Source organism: Orcinus orca, chromosome 12 (assembly GCF_937001465.1).
Source record: "Orcinus orca chromosome 12, mOrcOrc1.1, whole genome shotgun sequence".
In the NCBI taxonomy this organism is placed as follows: Eukaryota; Metazoa; Chordata; class Mammalia; order Artiodactyla; family Delphinidae; genus Orcinus; species Orcinus orca.
Genome location: NC_064570.1, coordinates 20,507,234 through 20,527,050, shown reverse-complemented (window position 1 = coordinate 20,527,050; position 19,817 = coordinate 20,507,234). Strand labels below are relative to the sequence as shown.

At 41.7% G+C, this 19,817-nt stretch overlaps 2 protein-coding genes across 4 annotated transcripts in view; one reads left to right on the top strand and one right to left on the bottom strand.

Moving 5' to 3' along the window:
* The window catches only part of PLAGL1 (PLAG1 like zinc finger 1), a 100,006-nt gene extending 84,095 nt beyond the window's left edge, over window positions 1-15,911 (bottom strand). Inside the window, exon 1 of one of the 3 annotated variants that reach the window (XM_033405808.2) lies at window positions 15,772-15,911. The gene's annotated coding sequence lies outside the window, so the exon portion shown is untranslated. Of the gene's footprint in view, window positions 1-10,520; window positions 10,665-15,771 lie in introns of those variants that run through there. The other 2 variants (XM_033405824.2, XM_033405810.2) reach the window with 2 other exon arrangements.
* The window catches only part of LOC125960723 (translation initiation factor IF-2-like), a 35,494-nt gene extending 16,125 nt beyond the window's left edge, over window positions 1-19,369 (top strand). The window contains exons 2-3 of the mRNA XM_049695627.1: window positions 15,399-16,154; window positions 18,978-19,369. Coding sequence (XP_049551584.1) covers window positions 15,399-16,151 — 753 coding nt within the window. The 3' untranslated portion in view covers window positions 16,152-16,154; window positions 18,978-19,369. The remainder of the gene's footprint in view (window positions 1-15,398; window positions 16,155-18,977) is intronic.
* The last annotated feature ends 448 nt before the right edge of the window (window positions 19,370-19,817 follow it).

The following is a 19,817-nucleotide window of genomic DNA, read 5'->3' as shown; positions in this document are numbered from 1 at the left end:
GAAAATAAAGACATCAGCTAATACAGTGGGATGAGCATGATAGGTGCTATGGACTGAATGTTTGTGCCCCCACCCCAAATTCACACGTTGAAGTCCTAACCCCCAATATGATGGTATTTGGAGGTGGGGCTTTGGGGACAGAATTAGGTTTAGATGAGGTCATGAAGGTAGACCTCCCAGTGATGGGCTCTTATAAGAGGATGGTGAGACCAGAGCTCGCTCTCTCTGCATGCACACACTAAGGAAAGGCTATGTGAGGATAAAACCAGGAAGAGGGCCCTCACCAATAAGCCAACCATTCTGGCACCCTGATCTTAGACTTCCAGTCTCCAGAACTGTGAGAAACAACTGTTTGTTGTTTAGGCCACCCAGTCTATAGTAATCTGTAAAAGCAGCCCAAACCAGCTAAGATGGAAACTGGTACCGAGAAGTGGGGTGCTGTTATAACAAATACCTAAAAATATGGAAGGGGCTTTGGAACTGGGTAATGGACAGAGGCTGGAAAAGTTCTGAGGTGCATGCTAGAAAAAGCCAACATTGCTTGCTGTGAAGAGACTTTTAAAGAAGATTCTGGTGAGAACTCAGAAAGCAAAGAGAAGAGCTGTAGAGAAAGCATCTAGCTTCTTAGAAAACACATAAGTAATCATGTACGGATGCTGGTAGAAATATAGATGGTAAAAGCCTTTCTGATGAGATCTCAGATGCAGATGAAGAACTCACTATTGGGCCATGGAAAAAGGCAATCCTTGTTATAAAGTGACAAAGAACTTGGCTGAATTGTGTTCATGTTTCTGTGTTTTGCAGAAGGTAGAATTTGCAAGTGATGAAACTGGATATTTAGCTGAAAAGATTTCTAAGCAAAGTTCTGAAGGAGCTGATTCGTTACTCCTGATGGCTTATAGTAAAACGTGAAAAGAGAAAAAGGAATTGAAGAAAAAATTGTTAAGCAAAAAGGAACCAAGAACTTAAAGATTGGGAAGAGTCTCAGCTTATCCATATTGCAAAAAAATGAGAAATATGTTTAGAGAGAACACTGTGGCTGACTGACTGTTTGATAAGGAGATTAGTATGGGTGTGAACCATGGACCTGACCTAATCAGCCACCCCAGCAGGAACACTGCCAGTTTGAACTGAAGGGGGAAGAGATGGGACAAGATGAAGGCAGGCTGTCAGACTTCTCAGATCCTACGGGACCTGACCATAGAGTTATTCGGTTGTGATCATACACTATTCTTCAAGACAAGAGAAAGAACGACACTTCAAGAAGATTCAGGGATTATCAGGCTGCCACTCCCACCACAGACCCAGAGTACATGGGCCCAGAGAGGGCAAGGCTGCCCCAACCTAGGGTTCAAAGGGTGGGACCACTGCCTAAGAGAGCTGTGTGGGTGAGGCCCACCCAGAGTGGTAGGGACACGACCCCAGCCTGGCACAGCTGCAGAGTCAGGACTATTGCCCCCGTAGGTCCAGAAGATAACAAGATCCAGCCAAAGAAGATTATTCTCAAACCTTAAGGTCTAATGGTGTATGCTTCGCTAGGTTATGGACTTACTTGAGACCCACCATTCCTTCCTTCTTTCTTACTTCTCCCTTTTGGGATAGGAAAGTATATCTTATATCTGTCCCACCATGGTAGTTTGGGGGCACATAACTAGTTGGTTTCATCGGCTCATAGCTGGAAAAGAATTTTGCCTCAGGCTGAATCATACTTCAGGTCTCACCCATAGCTGATCTAGGTGATATTTAGATGAGATTCTGGACTTTAGAGTTGATGCTAAAATAGGTTAAGACTTTTGAAGCTGTTGGGATTGAATAAATGTATTTTGCATGTGAGAAGGATACGAATTTGAGGTGGGTAGGGACAGAATGCTATGGACTGAATGTCTGTGTCTTCCCAAAATTCGTATGTTGAAGGCCTAACCCCCAAATGTGATATTTGGAGGTGGGGTTTTGGGGAGATAATTAGGTTTCAATGGGGTCATGAGGGTAGAGTACTTATGATGGGATTATCAAAAAATTATAAGGGGATAATGAGACCACAACTCACACTCTGGGTACAAATACTAAGGAGAGGCTATGTGAGGACATAACCAACAAAAGTGTCCTCATCAAAAACACAACCATGCTGGCACTTTGACCTTGGACCTCCAGCCTCCAGAACTGTGAAAAATAACTGTTTACTGTTTAAGCCACCCAGTCTATGGTAATCTGTTACAACAGCCCACACTAATACATTAGGTAAAGGGAACACCATAAGAAGTGCAGAGATATGTAAATGACATGATATCTACAGGGAACTACCAGCAGCTTGTTATCACTAAAGCCTAAAATACACAAAGACTGGTGAGAGATAATGCTAAAGAGCTATTGAAGGGTCAGCCCAGACTTGTGACCTATAGAACTGTGAGGTAATAAATGTTTTAAGCCACTAGGTTTATGTGAATTTGTTATGGCAGCAATAGAAAACTAATATAGACTTTTGTGCCTGGACGTGGTACGCTGTTACATCAAATACCTAGAAATATGGAATAGCCCTGGAATCGGGCAGTGGGTGGAAGCTGGAAGAATTTGGAGAAACATGATAGAAAAAGCCTAGACAGCCTTAGACTGTTAGTAAGAACATGGGCATTAATGGTGCTACCAGTGAGGACTCGGAAGGAAATGAGGAACACGTTACTAGAAATAAAGAAAGCAACACCTGAAATTGATCTATAAGTACAACACAATCTATCAAAATCCCAGCTAACTTCTATGTAGAAACTGAGCAGTTCCTAAAATTCATATGGAAATTCCAGGGAACCAGAATTATCAAAACAATCTTGCAAAACAAGATCAAAGTTGGAGGGCTCACCCTTCCCAATTTCAAAACTTACTATAAAGCTACAGTAATCAAGAAAATGTGGTACTTGCAGAAGACTAGATACAGATCAACGGAACAGAACTGAAGGTCCAAAAATAAACCCATATGTCTATGGCCAGTTGATTTGTTACAAGAGTGCCAAGTCAATTCAATGGGGAAAAAATGAGTCTTTTCAACAAATGGATAAATAAAATATAATATACCCATACAAAGAAATTTTATTTGGCAATAAAAAAAATGAAGTACTGATACATGCTACAGCATGGATGACCTTTGAAAACATTATGCTGTGTGAAAAAAAATCAGTCACAAAACCTACATCTTGGATGGCTCCATTTATATGAAATTCCTAGAATAGGCAAGTATAGAGAGACAGAAAGCAGATTAGTAATTGCCTAGGGCCGGGGGATGGAAGGGTTGAAGGTGATGACTAAGGGGTATGAGGTTTCTTTTTTAGGTACTGAAATGTTTTAGAATTGATTATGGTGATAGATGTACAACCCTATGAAAATACTGAAAGTCGAAAAATGTACACCTTAAATGAGTGAATTGTACGGCATATAAATTATATCTAAGTTGTTTTTTTAAAAAAAAGAGAAAAAGAAAACCACATTAAGACATATCATAATCAAATTGCTGGAAATCAGTGACAAAAATTTTTCAAAAGCAGCTAGAGGAGGAGGAAAGGACATAAAGATAGTGAAAAGACAAACCACAAATTTGGAGATAGGCTTATTATCTCAGAATTATAAAGGACTACTATAAATAAATGAGATAAACAATCCAAAAGAAAACTGGGCAAAACATTAAATGGGCATTTCACTGAGAAATAAACCAGAATGGTCAAGAAACAAATGAAAAGATGGTTGACTTCATCAGTAATCTGATAACGTAACTTAAAATATCAGATGCTGGGAATTCCCCAGTGGTCCAGTGATTAAGACTCAGTGCTTTCACTGTGGTGGCCCAGGTTCAATTCCTGGTCAGGGAATTAAGGTCCCACAAGCTGTGCAGCACCAATAAATAAACAGAAATCAAATCAAATCAAATGTCAGATACCATTTCACATCCCCAAATTTAAAAGTCTAACAAGAATGTTTACACTTGTGATGGGTTTATCAAATAGCATAACCACTTTACCAACAATTTGTAATATTCAATGATACAAAGAGGTATATACTAAATGTCCCAGAAATTCCATTCCTAGGTATGAATCCTAGAAAAACTTGTGTATATGTACGCCAGGATACACATACAAGAATGTTCATAGCAAACCCATTTAGAAGAGCAAAAGGTCCAAATGTCCATCAACAGGAAAATGAATAAATTTTGGCATATGACATTCTTTATGCCAATAAAAATAGATGAAATTATAGTTTTGTTAAAAATAAAAGCCTCAGGATAATTTATATTGTATAACGCCACTTATAAAGTTCAACAATATACAAAAGTATTCATAAATATGCACAAATATTAAGTAAATCTATGAAGAAAGTAAAACACTCAGAAATGGGGAAGGAAGGATTTAGGGAGGGACCCAGGGAACTCAAGTTAAAAGTACTAAATACATAGGGTTTCAGAGTAGTCAAAACAGAAAATAGTTTATAATGTTTGTATTTAGTCAATATCCCATTTTAAAAAACAATCTCTACAAAGAAAATAAAATCTAATAAAAGAGATAGAAGTAGAGACAGCTAACCTTGAATAGTCTGTAAAACGCTTGGGAAGGAAGAGGAAAGAGAATATAGTAGTTAAAAAGGGACCGGGGTCAAGAGAATGTTTGGCCTTATTCTTTTCCAGAATAGGAAATGGTTCAGCAAACATGGGCTAAGGGGTGAAAACCATAGAGATTTAGAGATTACCACCGTTTTTATATAACGGTGGTAGGAGGGAGAGGAATGGTGGAAACAATTCACTGAGAGCTTGTGCTAGAGACTGTTCCAAGCCCCTTAGCCTGCCTTAGCTCATGGTGTGCTCACAGCACTATAAGGTAAGCACTATTTCTAGTCCCATTTTTCAAATGGAAAAATTGACGCGCAAAGAGGTTAAGCAATATGCCCATGGTCACACATTTAGAAAGTACAAAACCGTATTCCAACCTGGCATACTTTGGCTCCAGAGCCAGGATTTTTAACCTCTGTATGTTCAGCCTTTGATTATGAAGGAGAGGGTATAACTGAGGGAGCAAGTCCCGGAGGAGAGAAGACGGGTCTTAACTAAGAGAGATACATCTGAGGCTGGAGAAGAGAACAATAAACAGCAGGGGTGGGGAAGGATGAATGGGAAGGAAGCAGTTCACAATTTATAGCCTCTTTTTTTTTTTAAATGAGGTAGGATGTCAGGTTGTTTGCTGAGAGTAACTGGGGTACAGTTGTGCTGAACTAAAAATATTTATGTATCTGGTAAGAGCTGAACAGAATTAAGACCATCTAAAGGATGAAGAGATTCACATCCCCATGATATACTATTCCAGAATATAAACCCATTGTGTGAAATGCTAGGTACAACCTCCTGCACTAATTATTAGTTAGTTCTTCTCTTTCTTTCTCTTGACCTTGACTAGTTGAACTCAAGTACAGTAAACGTGCCCATAATGCAATCCCACTGGAAGGTATTTGATACCAGCAACCAGAGCTCAGTCAGCTTTCCTGCCCAGACCCTTCTCAAGGAAATTTTCTTTTGTATGTTGTTCTCCTGTCCTCTGCCTGAGGAGAGAAAAACATCTCTACACCCTTTTAAGGTTAGCATTTCTTCTATGTTTCTGTCTCCATAATTAGATTATAGGCTAACTCTAGGGAATAAGCTCATGCCTTACAAAGCATAAGCACATAATATTTAAATACATCTCTGTCCTGGTCATCTCAATAATTGACACTCTACACATATCTCTGAAATAAATTACAACATAGAAAAGTAGATTTTTTTCCTTATGTGCTTCCAAAGATGTATTTAGGCACATATTTAAAACTCTAAAAATCTATTTACACAGTTTTTTTAAGCATCAAGCTCTTATCTTTCTGAAGTATCAGTCAGTCCAATCCCTGCCCAAATTATCACAAATTCCAAATTAGTGATTTTTCCTATAATTTATGAAAAACCCCAATTTAGGGAACTGTATCTGTTACTCTTTTCAATATAAATATCTTCAGGCAAAATCCACTAACATTTAGAAATTGGGAAAAATATTTTAAAATAAGTTTTAAAATAAGTTAGTATGTAATATTTAACAACTCTATTATAATCAGCTATAGACTTTATCATAATCAGATAATGTATAGGACATTGCCTCAATTAGTTACTTTATTTCCCCAAGTTTCTCTATATGCCATGCAATTAAATTACAAAATAAATATGTTTCAAAAAATAACGAAACCACTCAATACAGGAAACCGCAATAAAAGTATAGGACACAGGGAAACCAGTAACTGCAACGTGTGTGTTTAAAGAAAAAAAAATCTGTTCAGGCGTATATTCAGACGCCAGATAACTTCTACCAGTATTCATTACACAAATTCTACTTTATTGCTACGAATGCTTTAGGTAAACAACACACACACTCAAATGATAGCTAAGGATAATCATACACCTCTATTTTTGTCACAAACACTATCTTACCTGATGCCCTTTAAACCAATGTGTTTCAAATGTTTTTGACCACGACCAATAGTAAAGAAAAAATTTCATGTTGCAACCTAATATAAACATATAATCATGGAATAAAAGTGTTACATAATATTTACCTTACTAGCTTTGATGCACTCTAAGACTTTTTAAATTCTTTTTTTTTTTTTAAATGCTGGTTCCTTTCTACCAAATTAAAACTCAAGATTTTGGAAAAATACTGTTCCAATTTCTTTATTTTACTCACATATCATTTTTAATAGCATGATCTTAGGTTACTATTCAGAAACTGAATATGATTTGCCCTAGGACACTCTCACAGACAGCGTATCTCTCTGCAACCATACAATTCTGCATAGGATGGAAAAGAGTGGACCACAAACAAGGGGAGAGTAAAGAAAAGGCAGAACCGTCCTGCTGATCAACCAGCGTCCTCCAAAATTACGTGAGATGGTGTGGTGTAGAGGTTAGAACACTGAACTGAGGATCGAGTCCCAATTCTACCACGTTGGGCCAGACACTTTGGAGAGCTTCAATTTTCTCATCTGTAATGAATAACATGGAGCAGGGATGCAGTCTTGTGCCCACGACTCTATTCCCAGAGTCTAGAACAGTGCTTGGCCAGGTAGTAGGTGCTCAATAGATATTGTTAAATGAATGGATGGATGAGTAAGTATCTTGTTCATATGGCTGTAAGCAGGATGTCATCCAAATATGGGATTTTGTTTCTAAAATTCAGTCTGAAATAACTGGAGAAACAGTATGCTGGCAGCTTCACATTACTCTGTGATTGATTAAGTGCTTTCTTCTTTTTTTCCCAAGAAAAAAAGGTGGGGGTGGGTTGGGGGGGACAGGACTTTCTTTCTGTATTTTTCCTTCTCCACCAGCTACTCCTTATGAATGTAAACAGTATGAGTAACCCTCTCTCTACATCCAGTATATGTGTAACATTGGTGCCCTTTTAAACCACAAATGTAAAAATTGAGCTACCCACCTTCATGCATGTAAGCCATTTAACTCTCTCTTGGTGTCAAAAATTGAGATGATTGAGGAGGGTCACAGAAAGAAATTGTAAGGCACAGTACTCACTTTTTCAACTTAACATCAATCTGGTAAATATTTCTATAAAGGAGGATGAAATTATTTATTTTAATTGATGCTCAATCAGATTGGATTATCCTTATTATCGATAACCTCACATTGCCCAAACAAATCAGTCATTTATTTCATTAGTCATTAATTCTTGAGTTCTTTTAAGTACAGTATCATGCCAGCTTCTATGAGGAATACAAAAGATGCCAGTCCTTGCAGTCTTAACATGATTTATCATGAAACTGTCCACTAACTACATAAAATATTATCTGATTAAGTATAATGTATATACTAGAGTCCTTAAGAGATTTGGACAGAAAGAAATGTTTACCCTCGTAAAGAAACTTATCACCTAAAAGTCCTGACTTCAGGGACGGCCAAAAATGGCAAATGATTAGCCATTTTCTTCATCCTCTACTATCCATGTCAGGCCAGTTATTGGAACTTAGATATGATCTCAGAATCTTTCTCAACACATCACTCTAGCCACAATCAAGTACGATGAAATTTATTTTTCATCTCTGGGCTCAAGCCTTGTAAGGGTTGGAGAAAAGTCTTCGCTTACATTATCTAACACATGAACCCTGTCCAAGTACACACGCAAAAGAACACCATCAACTCCTAAATCCATCAAAGAAGAGGTATTCATTTCTCTACACGGTCTAACAAAATGATACTAGTTTACTTTAGGTCTTAAATTACTTATGTCAAATGGTGACTGTATCTATAAATCCAATAAAATACTTTATCATAAAAGCTCATTCCATAACAAATCACATGAATGAAATTATAAAAACTAATGTGTTCACTGTAACAAACAATACAAAAGCACGTAAAATAGAAAATTCCAAGTTTACTGGCCCTTCTAATAGTCCATTCCCCAGAGGTGGCCACAGTTAAGTTTGGTATATATCCTTCAAACGTCTTTTATATTTACAAAAGGAAAAATAAAATGTGTGTGTGTGTATTCATGTGTGAGCTATACTAGTTTACCAAAATATTTCTGGCAAATTTAAAATTTGTAAATGAAATACAGTATTTAAATAATAGATGACTGATAATGCAAATTTTAAAGCCATTTAATTTTATTGTAATGCCATTTTATTTTATATCTAACACAGCTTAGTGTCGAAATGAAACACGGGAAAAATGCATTAACCCGGTGCTTTTTCAACATGAAAGATGTTCCAAATACATGTTTCATATTTCATAATGAAAGATTCCACCCAAATCTTGTTAAAGCTCAAAAAAATGGAACTTTCAATTGAAAAACATCCTGAACAGATGGTGGTACCACATAGATTGAAAAAGAAATATCTAATTTGTGTTTATATGAGAAATGTGAAACATGAGAAATGTGCACGGAGAGGCACATCCATAGATATTCATGAAAACACTTGCCCTAAAGCACAGGTTGTTCAGCAGAGAAGGAAGCTTGCTGAGCGCTTACTTTAACACTTTCATTTTATATATAAGGAAGCAGACTCAAAGGTCACAAAGCCAAGAACAGAGGCAGCACCAGAACCGCAACCCACGGTCTCTTGCTGTGCTTGCTGTACAAAACCGTGCTGCCTCGGCATTCTTTAACGTGAGGAATTGTATTATATAGATGAGGCTTTTCTTAAAATATATGTATGGTTGAAACACAATTGCCTTTGTTTCCAAATCTCACTTCTTAGCATCCTGGATGCCTCTATCTCAGGACCCCTAGCCACCCCCAAGCCTGCAATTCTTTCTCCTCTGCTCCAAGCTGGATTCTCCACTCTCTCCCATTAGCAACCCTCCTGTCGGTTCATCTCCCCTCTGCCCAGAACCCTGCCCTACATTCATCCTTAGCAAAGTCTGGAGGCTCAAAAATGGGAAATGTGGATGTGCTCATCTCCAGATTGGGAGCCACAACTGTCAGAGAGATAAATCGTAAGTCAAGGTGGCTTTAGGAAAGCCAAAGGTACATTTCTATTATTAATGATAACCAGGCCTGGGAGAGAGAATCTGATCCCCACAAACAATTACACAGCCAATGTCCTGACGCGAGTATGATATTCACAGGGAGATTTACTTTCCAAATACAGGGCAGCCCTATAATTCGGGATAAAATTTAACCTTTGAAAGCTCACATAATAGTGGCGCTCTTACTTTTGAAAACAGATACACCCTTTTTCATAACGATATCACATCAGAAGCTCAACATAGAAAACAGACAAAAATTCAACAGATGAGTTGAAAGAGCAACAAGGTGAAAGACGATTTGCTTTACTTTTCCCTCGTCTCTTCTCCCAATCCACGCCCACCTTTGAGCACTCCTGAGGAACCTACAGTTCCAGAGAACAAGTTTGAGAACCACTACTTTATATATTTTGACATATTCACCTTTATTAAGCAATGTCAACACCTATATAAGACAGGGTAAATGACGTGTGTGAAACACTGTAAACTGACAATAATGGAAAGTGTTCTATTTATCTGGTGGCTAAAAACTTCATGCTCTTATTTTCCCCACACATTAATGAACTATTTATAAATACCTTCTTCTGTATTGGATAATATGTATATTAAAAGCCATTTTTTTCTGATCACAAATGCACCCCACATGTACCCCTGGCCAAGGACTATTTCATCCATGGCAGGAAGAGGGCATGCCCCAGCACCAGCTGCTCAGGCATGCTGCTCAGAGAACCGTACCCTTCCGTGCCTCAGGTGCCATCTCCCACACACCCCCAAAATTCCAAACCTTCAAACTGCTAAAGACACTATATTCCCTTTGATCCTCCTCCAAAAAAACCCCACAAAAAATTAGCCTTATCAGCTCATGCTTGTAGCCCCTCTCCCCAAAATCCCAGGCTAGGTAATTGTGCTCCTGGGGTAAGGGGTTGTTAGGGCTGCACAGTTACCAAATACCATCCTATCCCATCCCCCCCCACACACCACTCCCCTCCATCTCTCTTACCTCTAGATGCTTCTTCTCTCTTCCTCAGCTCAAAGTCCTCAGGTTCGTGGACTCACACAAATTGATGCTTGAGGAACCTATTATTATTGCAGTTGGACCTTCAGCCAGATGTGGATCCAAGTTGAGGCCGAGCCAATATTTGATTATCTCTGATAAGAGTGACTCCAAGTTCACACACCTCTACTGAAGCTAAAAGTGGTGTAGTTGCCAAAATAGTACTCAAAAGTACTAGACTTTCTCCAAAGAGAAATGACCTCCAATTTGGGCGAGATGATCATAACTAAATAAATCAAAATCATAAACATCTGACATGTGGCTGACAAATATAAGTAAAGGCTGGTGGTGAAAGGAAAGGAGACTTGAAGAAGAGCGTTTCATCCGGCGAGGCGTCTCTACCATGTGCAATCATGTGCAAGGGGGAGGCTGGCCGGCCAGCCCGCCAGCAAAGAAGTCCTTGTTCATGAACAGGTGAAGGGCATATCATAGGCATCCATGGCTTTGCGACACTGGCACTGAATCAGTCAACACTTTTGTTCTCTCTTCTCAGCAAGTAGCCCTCCAGCCTTTAACTGGTTACCCCTGCCGTGAGGAAAATGCCTAAACCTGGCTGAGAAAAAGTAAATGGGTCTGCTAGGCACTTTCATCTTTCAGATATAACTTAATATGAAAATGGGATGCGTTAGATTCTTATGAGTTAACTTAGTGCGACCCAAACCCACAGGTCCTGCTAAGGTGCATCCAACATCTGGGCGAGACTCAAGAGCCTTTGTGTCTAATAATGAAGGTCCCAATCGAAGTCCTCTCCCGATACCTCCCCTCCAGTTCCCTTTCCCAGAGATCCTGTGATTTCCTCATCTCTAACCCCTGTTCCCAATAATAAAGAAGAATCACTTACACTTTGATAAAACTATTCACACATCTAGCCCTAATTCTAACCCTAAGTTTCCCAGATATTTTTAATATATTTAGCAAATGTATTCAACAAATAGATTCTGCCTATCATAGTCACTCAAGAAATCTTCTCTCATGTCTTGTGAATTTCCGGGAGCCCGTCAGAGGAAGCTTTGTCTTGCCACTAATATTCTTCCATCCTGAAGGCTTCCCAGCAAGTAAACATGCTTTAGCCTTTGGGGATACCTGGGGTGGTTCTGGGGCATCAGCCTGGAGGCCTCAGTTATTTGTACCTTTACTCTTTCATCTCTCTATCACTAATGCCACCCACTGTTCCTGCATCCCCAGGTGATGGGGATTTGAAAGGCCATTCTCACCCTGCAGCAAGGACACATCCCTTCTCCTCCTCCAGGAAGCTTTCTCAAACTCCTTGAGAGCCCTCTGATCTCTTCTTTTCAGGAGACCGTGCCACACCTATTTAGCATTTACATTAATTGCACCCTAGGCTAAATGCTGACTTTCTACCTTCCAGTATCACCTATAGCATCCAACACTATCCTGGGCACATACATTTTTAATTGCTTGATTGAGAAGGTCAAAAATGATGAATTGAAAGATATGAAATTGGGGGCCATCTGCACCTGAAAGTAGAAAGGTCATCTATGAAGATTAAGTATACTTCTTCATGAGAAAAAATGAACCAACGATGAGGGGCTACTCAAAAACATTCTTCCTTTATACATTTCTGTATCTTGTACAATAAAGAGATTCTTGGTCATACTTTTCCACTGCAAATTACCAATTAACATCCTAATTAAAATCTGACCGACATCTAGGAGCTCTCTGTACGGAGCCATGATCCCTTCGCCCCCCACCTCTTCAGGGACCAGACACATGTATGTGAAAGGGGATATGCTAGGAAATATTATTTCTGCACCAGAACCACCAGCTGCAGATGAAAGCAGTTAAGTCGCTGAGCAATAAAGCTGACGATTTTTTCTAGTAATATTACAACACATTACTGGAAGTTGGAGAGAGGGGTTCCCCCTTTGAAAGCTCTTCCATGTGTGACTTCCTTATGGCTTCCCCAGTCTTCCCCTACCCCCTGTAGGAACTGACTCCCACCTAATAAACCTCAAAGAAAAATGTAATTTATGTAGAAATCAACAATAAGTGGAAAGTCACTGGGTGACAGTGTGTGTAGACAGTTGTAACAGATGCCCATGATTACAGACTCTGCGCCTTTAAGCTCCAGGGAAAGTCAACCTCAGCCATGGTCGAATCAGCAACAGCAGGAAGCAGGAGAAAGGCACAGGGCTAAATTACAGAAGACAAAGCTTCTCACTTCAGTTCATCTACCCATTAGCTTATATGACTTTAGCTGCTAAAGTTTAGCAAGTCAGCCTCTCCCAATTCCAGTTTCTTCAGCTGGAAAGAAGAACAATGCTATCTGCCCAGTTTACCAGTGCTTCCACTGGGATCCAGTTAGGTTAGAGAAGAAAAACAAGAGCAGAGCCCACTCCTGATTGAGGCTTTATCACAGCCAGGTGTCCAGAATTACAGCATCATAGCTGTTAATCCTCACAAGCCTCCTGTAGCTCACATTAACATCTTCATTTTACAAATGAGCAGACACAGCTAGTTAAGGCCCTTGCCCAAGGTCACTAGCTAGTAAATTATTCAAACTCGGGGCTCTTTAGCCTATGCTTTAAGTACCACATTATACTGCCTCTCTCTGTTTTTGAAATAACATTGAAAACTAAGAGTCTATAAACATGTTCAATCAAAATGTAAGACAACAGATCCCCAAAGAAGCTGGCAGCCATATTTGATTCACCCATTTCTTTTTGACTCTTTTCCCAGTAAGTGCTTACTTCTGCCCCTTTCTTCCACCAATTTTTTTTTTCTTCCACCAATTTTGTCAAACTCCTTTCTCCTCCTGAACTCTTTCTTCTAGTTATTCCCTTTGTATTCCTCTTACAGTTTTCCTTTTATGTCCCTCTCCTCTATTAAATCATTTTAAGCTTTCCTAATTAACACTATGAGAACCACCCCAAAAAAGTATAACCTTTAAAAGTGCATGTAATTAAAAGAATTTACCTAAATATTAAGTGGAACTAAATATTTAGGAAGAATGTAGGAAAAAAAAGAATGTAGGACACATTTACATTTTTTCTTTCTGTTTGCTTAACAACCTTTCTTGGATTAACTTTAGACAGAGCTGAGACTTTTACAAAGGTAAAATGACAGAAAGCCTAGTAAATTTTTAAAAGAGTCATCATGAAACCAAAGTCATTTCTACTTTAGACTGTCAGCATATAAGTACACGAGAATGTCATCAGATTGAAAAATAAGAACACAGATTTGACTACACACAGAATCCTAAATTCTCAGAGCTTTTGCAGAAGGGCGTTATTTTCCCATTCCAGTGCTGCCTCTGATTGATGCCCTTCCCCCAAAGCTGATGGAGCTTCTCTTTCCTCTGGGCCACACGGCACTTTGTTCATCCTCTACCTGTATTATCATCATAACCGGGTTCTGACTGGCATCTTCACATCAGTCGCCTCCACTAGACAGACATGGCTAGGGCAAAACCCAGCATTTTCCTTATCTTTGTATTTTGAGCATGCTTACAATCAAGGTCCTCGGCACAAATTTGTTGAATAAATGGAACAAAACCTCACATGCAGTAGAAAAACATGCAACCTCAGACAGACTGGGGTTATCACAAGGCAGGACACATTGGTGATTACTGGCTCTTGATGTGCCTAAATGAAAATAATATAAAGCCTTTGGTTTTGGGGAAGAGGAAATATACACGGTGCATTTTTTGAACCGCCATCCGCAGATGGGGCAGGCTGGAGCTTGCCCGCTTTTCATCTGGACGAGACTGATTTTCTGAGTTACAGTTTACACCAACACTGTTACAGATCTGATCACCTGAAAACAACCCCCCTGCTTTCCTTTCCAGGCATGGTGATTCTTCCTCTCCCCTCCCCTTAGTCTACACATCACTTGCAGAACAAATGCATGCGTCCTTTGTTGCCACTGCACCAGAATTTTGTATTATCATTCCGATTTCTCCCTTTTCAGCACACTATCACACATCCCATACTATATTATCTTGAGAACAAATTCTTAGGGGCCACTTTACAGATGAGGAAACACTGTGCTTAAAATTTGCTCAATGCCACGCAGTAGAATCCAAGTTCTCCTACCTCCTGCTTCCTAACCAGGCAACCCCCAGCAAAATCCCCAGGGAAACTTTTACAAAAATGCCCATGTCAGGGTTTCAGCCCCACCACCTGTGATTCAGGACCTTTGGGGTGGCCCCAATAGGGCTAATTTGAAAAACTCTCCAGGTGCTTACGAGAGGTGCCTCAGGTTAGGCAGCCCCGCACCAGACAACATAAATCTTGTGTGTCATTATGTACTCCATGAACACTTCGGAGTCATTTCTTCTTTCTTTCAAAGATGCTCAAGACTACGATATTGAGGTAGCTGCAATAGTTGTCACTTGACTCATTTTTCTCAACAGAACAAGGGGCTCCTGTGGACCTCCTCACACTTGGTAAATGAAACTAGTACCGGGGGTCGTTTTCCCTCGGCAACCCTCCCCCACCAACACACACACACACACACACACACACACACACACGCACACACGCACGGGCGCCTTCACTGATACCAAAACAACACAGCTGCGCACCTGCAAACGCTACCCCGACTACCTTAACCCAACAAGGACACCCTGCCCCCGTCATTCTGCTGTGCGTCGCCTAGGGTGCCCGGGGTGCCACGGCCCCCGGTCCCTTTTCTCCTTAAGTCTATGGGGACTTCCCTCGCCTCCACTCTGTCATTTTCTTCCCATCAACTCAGTCTCTCTGGGGACGAGCTACGCTTGAACTTGAGATTCTCACGTTTGGGGTGGTTCAGAAATGATTACCCTTTGGTAACGCAGACCTCCAGCCCCCTCCGCCCCCTCAGTCTCTGTGCGCCCTGAACTTGGATCAGGCAAAACACGCCCCCCGCGGGAGACGGCGGGGCGAGCGGGAGGTGGCAGCGCCTCCGCTCCCTCGTCACCGTCACCCGCCCCGCCCCGCGCAGGAGCGAGCAGCCGCGGGCTGGAGAGAAAGGGGAAGCACGCCCCGAGCCGCACAAAGGCGGCCGCCCGCGGCCCGGACGCCCCGCAGCACGCCCGAGCGGCCTCGCCGGGCGGCCTGCACCCTGCGGCCGCCGCGCACGGGGCACCTGCCGCCCCGCGGCCGCCTGCGCGCCCACCCGGCCCCTCGCGCCCACCTGAGCGCCGCGCCCCCCGCGCCCGGCTCCGGCGGCCGCCCCGCCCCGCCGCGCGCCTCACTTTCTCGTCCTTCCGACTCGCCGCCGAGTTTCTCTTCCCTGCAAAGTTCCAGAGCCGGACCCCGCGGCCTGGCGCCGGCAGTCGGAGGGAAGCGGGCCGGGCCGGGCGGCCGCGGGGCGAGCGGCGCGGCTCCGGCTCGGCGGCGCGGAAAAGGAGAAGGGGAAGGGGAGGAAGGGGCGGGGAGCCTCGGCGGGGTGATCCCCTCCGACCCCAGCCTGCCCGCCGTAGCTGCTCCGGGGGACTCGTGCGCTGGTTTTCCGCCCCGGCGTTGGCCGCTCTGCCTCTCTCTCCCAGCGACACCGTTGGCATCACCTCCAGCTGCCAAGAGTTCGGGCTCTGGGGTCAGGCTGCTTCGGTTCAAATCTTGCTCCACTGCTTAACAAGTGTGTTATATTACGCAATTTACTTCACCCGTCTTTGCAAAATTAGGAAAAGAATAGTACCCATCCGGGACGAATTGAGATTTTGTGGGGCCTGAAACGTAAACAATGGGGGGAGGGGTGTTCTTCAAGGGAAGATAGGAAATTAGATGCAGGACTTCGGGGGGGACTCGTGTAAGTAAGGGGGCCTGCTGCTGAAGCCTCATTAGCTTTATGTGTCAAATGCTCTCCGTCAGGTTGTTGCGAGAATTAAATGAGGCGAACGGCGAGAAACGTCTGGAATGGGGCCTGGCACACTCAACAGGTGTTGTTTATCGGGATGATTTCCCTGTAACCGGTCAGGTGGACCTGAGAGGGGAGGAAATGACACTGATTGTCAATTATGTGACAGATGTTTTAAGTACACATAATTCATGCACAAACGTTACGCCAATTTTACAGCTCAAAAATCTCAGGCGTAGAGAAGCCATGTAACTTGCTCGTGGCCCATGGTCACACACAACCCAATTCTGTCACATTGCAACTACCCGGTTTTTCCACAGTTCCACCTCACAAATGTTGATGTGTAAATATATCACTATAACTTTATTGTTTGAGCAAGAAAAGAAGAAATTCCCCCCATGAGGGAACGAAGTGCCTCAGAAATACCTGTATTTCTGAATTTTCACTGCAGAATTTCCCCAGCTAAGTACAGCAGCAAATGGATTGCCCTTGAAACTACACGGCCTGCATGTGAAGTACCCTGCTGCAAAATCAATAAATGGCTTTACTTAAATGTGTTCAGGTTACACATTTGCTTGCTCGGCTAGCATTATGTGTTTACTTTTTCTATCGATTATTAATACTACTGCAATTCAGATTAATGGGTTTATAAACTATCCCCAAAGGGCTTATAAACTAAGACAAACAATAGCATAATGAAAGGAAGTCTCCTTGTATAAGGCACTTAGAGTATAAAAAATTACATACTTTTGAATCTCTCTGAATCTCTACATCTCTTTGTTTCTAGTTGTAGTTACCCTCCATTAACAGCTGAAATCTCAAAACTGTGTAAATGTCTCTTTTCACACAGATAGCTGGGATTTGAACCCAGTTTTGCTTGAATTCTAAACCTTGGCTCTTTTTCCTACACTTCAGTGAGAAGAGAAGAAACTAACAAAAATACACAAAGTCACATGTCTTGCAAAGTGGGAGAAAAGAAGATATCAATTCTAGTAGTTATTTTCTTAAGTTTCTATAGCAGAAGAACAAAACGTAAAGCTTAGACCCACAACTTGCTTTTGTAGAACGAGAAAAAGTGCCTAGTGTAGTGCCAGGCACATAACAGTATATTTGTTGAATGAATGAATTCATAAAAGAATTAATGAAGTGGTACTTGGTGGTGGTTTTTTTTTTTTTTTGCGGTATGCGGGCTTCTCACTGTTGTGGCCTCTCCAGTTGCGGAGCACAGGCTCCGGACGCGCAGGCTCAGTGGCCAGGGCTCACGGGCCCAGCCGCTCCGCGGCACGTGGGATCTTCCCGGACCGGGGCACAAACCCGTGTCCCCTGCACCGTCAGGCGGACTCTCAACTACTGCGCCACCAGGGAAGCCCAGTGGTGCTTATTAAGTCAATGGGTGTTGATTCTTGTAAAATGACACCATAGCAAAGAGCTTTTTCTTTCCCCTCTATTTTTTCTCGCTGTCTCCACTCTTGAGTCACTATTGGCCAATAAAATGTGCAAATCAAATTAAGAGGGAGCAAAAGGAAAAAGGAGAGAACAAAGAATAAAAGGACCATAAGCAAGAGTGGGGGAAGAATGAGGAGGGACATCCTTTTTCTTGCCTGTTTCTCAGAGGGAAAAGATTTTATATCTAAGAAATATGGGGAAAAAATTCAAAAGGACGTCAAATCCTGTAAATTGTGAGGTCGAAGCCATAGTTTTGTTTTTATTGTATTTGTGCAAAAAAACCCACAATATTTTGTTAAGACAGAAAATAAAATACCTGCCTCTAAGCAATCCGTTGGTGCCTCCCCCCCCCCAACTAGTCAGTCACCTTGTGGCTTTGGATGGGCTGGGGGATGGGAGGTACAGGTTTAGATAAAAAAGGCAAGTTCACTACCTCTCCCTCAGGCAGGGAAGCATTCATGCAGGAAGTGAACTTTCAAAGACTTTCAAAAACAAATTCAATAAAGGAAGTGAGAGAGGGGGCATACATGCAACTTTCAAGGAATAGGTGATTTTTCAGAAATTCTGAGGAGGGGATGAAATGGTGGCTCTAATGAAGGGAATCACAGTTAACATTTTAATGTTTACCCAGGCAAGCTGACTCAGAGTCCGTGCTCTTTAGCCCATGCAGTTAAGCACTTCCAAGTAGAGCACGTTAGACCATCTGATGTAGATACAGCAGGCTGGAGAGTAGAAAAGGAGGGGGAAAGGAACTCTAGGTGCTTTCTTAAATGACCTGCAGAAGATGTGAGGTTCTTGAGCCTAAATTTAAAGCAAAGTTTAAAGAAATGGGTGAAGGGGATCAAAAGGTCAAAAACAAAAACACATGTGTTAAGTGAATGAATATGTTGGCCAAACTGCAATCTGAGTCACCTCTTATAAAAAACAAGAACACAGAATTGACTTTACTCATTCAACTTTCATTCAATAAATATTTAGTATTTTTAGCCTTGTATTTTTTTATCACAATGTATACATATAGCTCATGAACGAATAAACATAAAGTTAAGCATATTGAGACAAAATAACTTCCACTCTGCATTTTTTCATTGCGCACAAGGTCAGCTTTGATGCTCAGCAATTGAAATATAATTTTTTTTTTTTTTTTTTTTTTTGCAGTACGCGGGCCTCTCACTGTTATGGCCTCTCCCGTTGCGGAGCACAGGCTCCGGATGCGCAGGCTCAGCGGCCATGGCTCACGGGCCCAGCCGCTCCGCGGCACGTGGGATCTTCCCGGACCGAGGCACGAACCCGCGTCCCCTGCATCGGCAGGCGGACTCTGAACCAGTGCGCCACCAGGGAAGCCCCCCTTCTGTATTTTTAATAGATGAATAGCAAATCACTTATGGTATAATTCTCTAACAAGACCAAACAATAAATGTATTACCAATAAAAAAATATACAATGATTAAAACGGATACTTGTCTCTACTCACAGATTTCAAGAGTAAGGTTATAAGACAGTATATCCTGAAGTATTATAACTGTTTTGTTGCAGCAAAGCTATGGAACAACTCTATTAAAATTACATCAAAATATAAAATGCAAAAAATGGTGGAAATGCAAGGAAACGTTGACAAATCCACTACTTGTTGGAGGAGGTCATCGAGAGGACGTGACCACTGGTAGACTTGAGAGCTGGACCTGGGCAATCAGAGGTCCTTAACCCCCCACCACACCCCCGTCCTTGGAATATTTGCTCTACCCACCCTTCCCACAGTGCAAGCCATGTTCAAGGACATAGCCTTGAGAGAGAAAGGTGTTGCTGAGACCATCTGGACTGTGTACGTGACTGAACCCAGTTAAGGCCTCTATATAAACTTTTAAGATTGGTAGGTGCAGAGTTCTACTCACCTTTTAGCCGCCCCAGACAAGCCTCATGTGTAAGTTCCCTTGCTTATTAAACCTGCCACCTAGCAATCTGGAGTGGTCTACCTCTTAAGTCTGTCCTTGCCCTCTG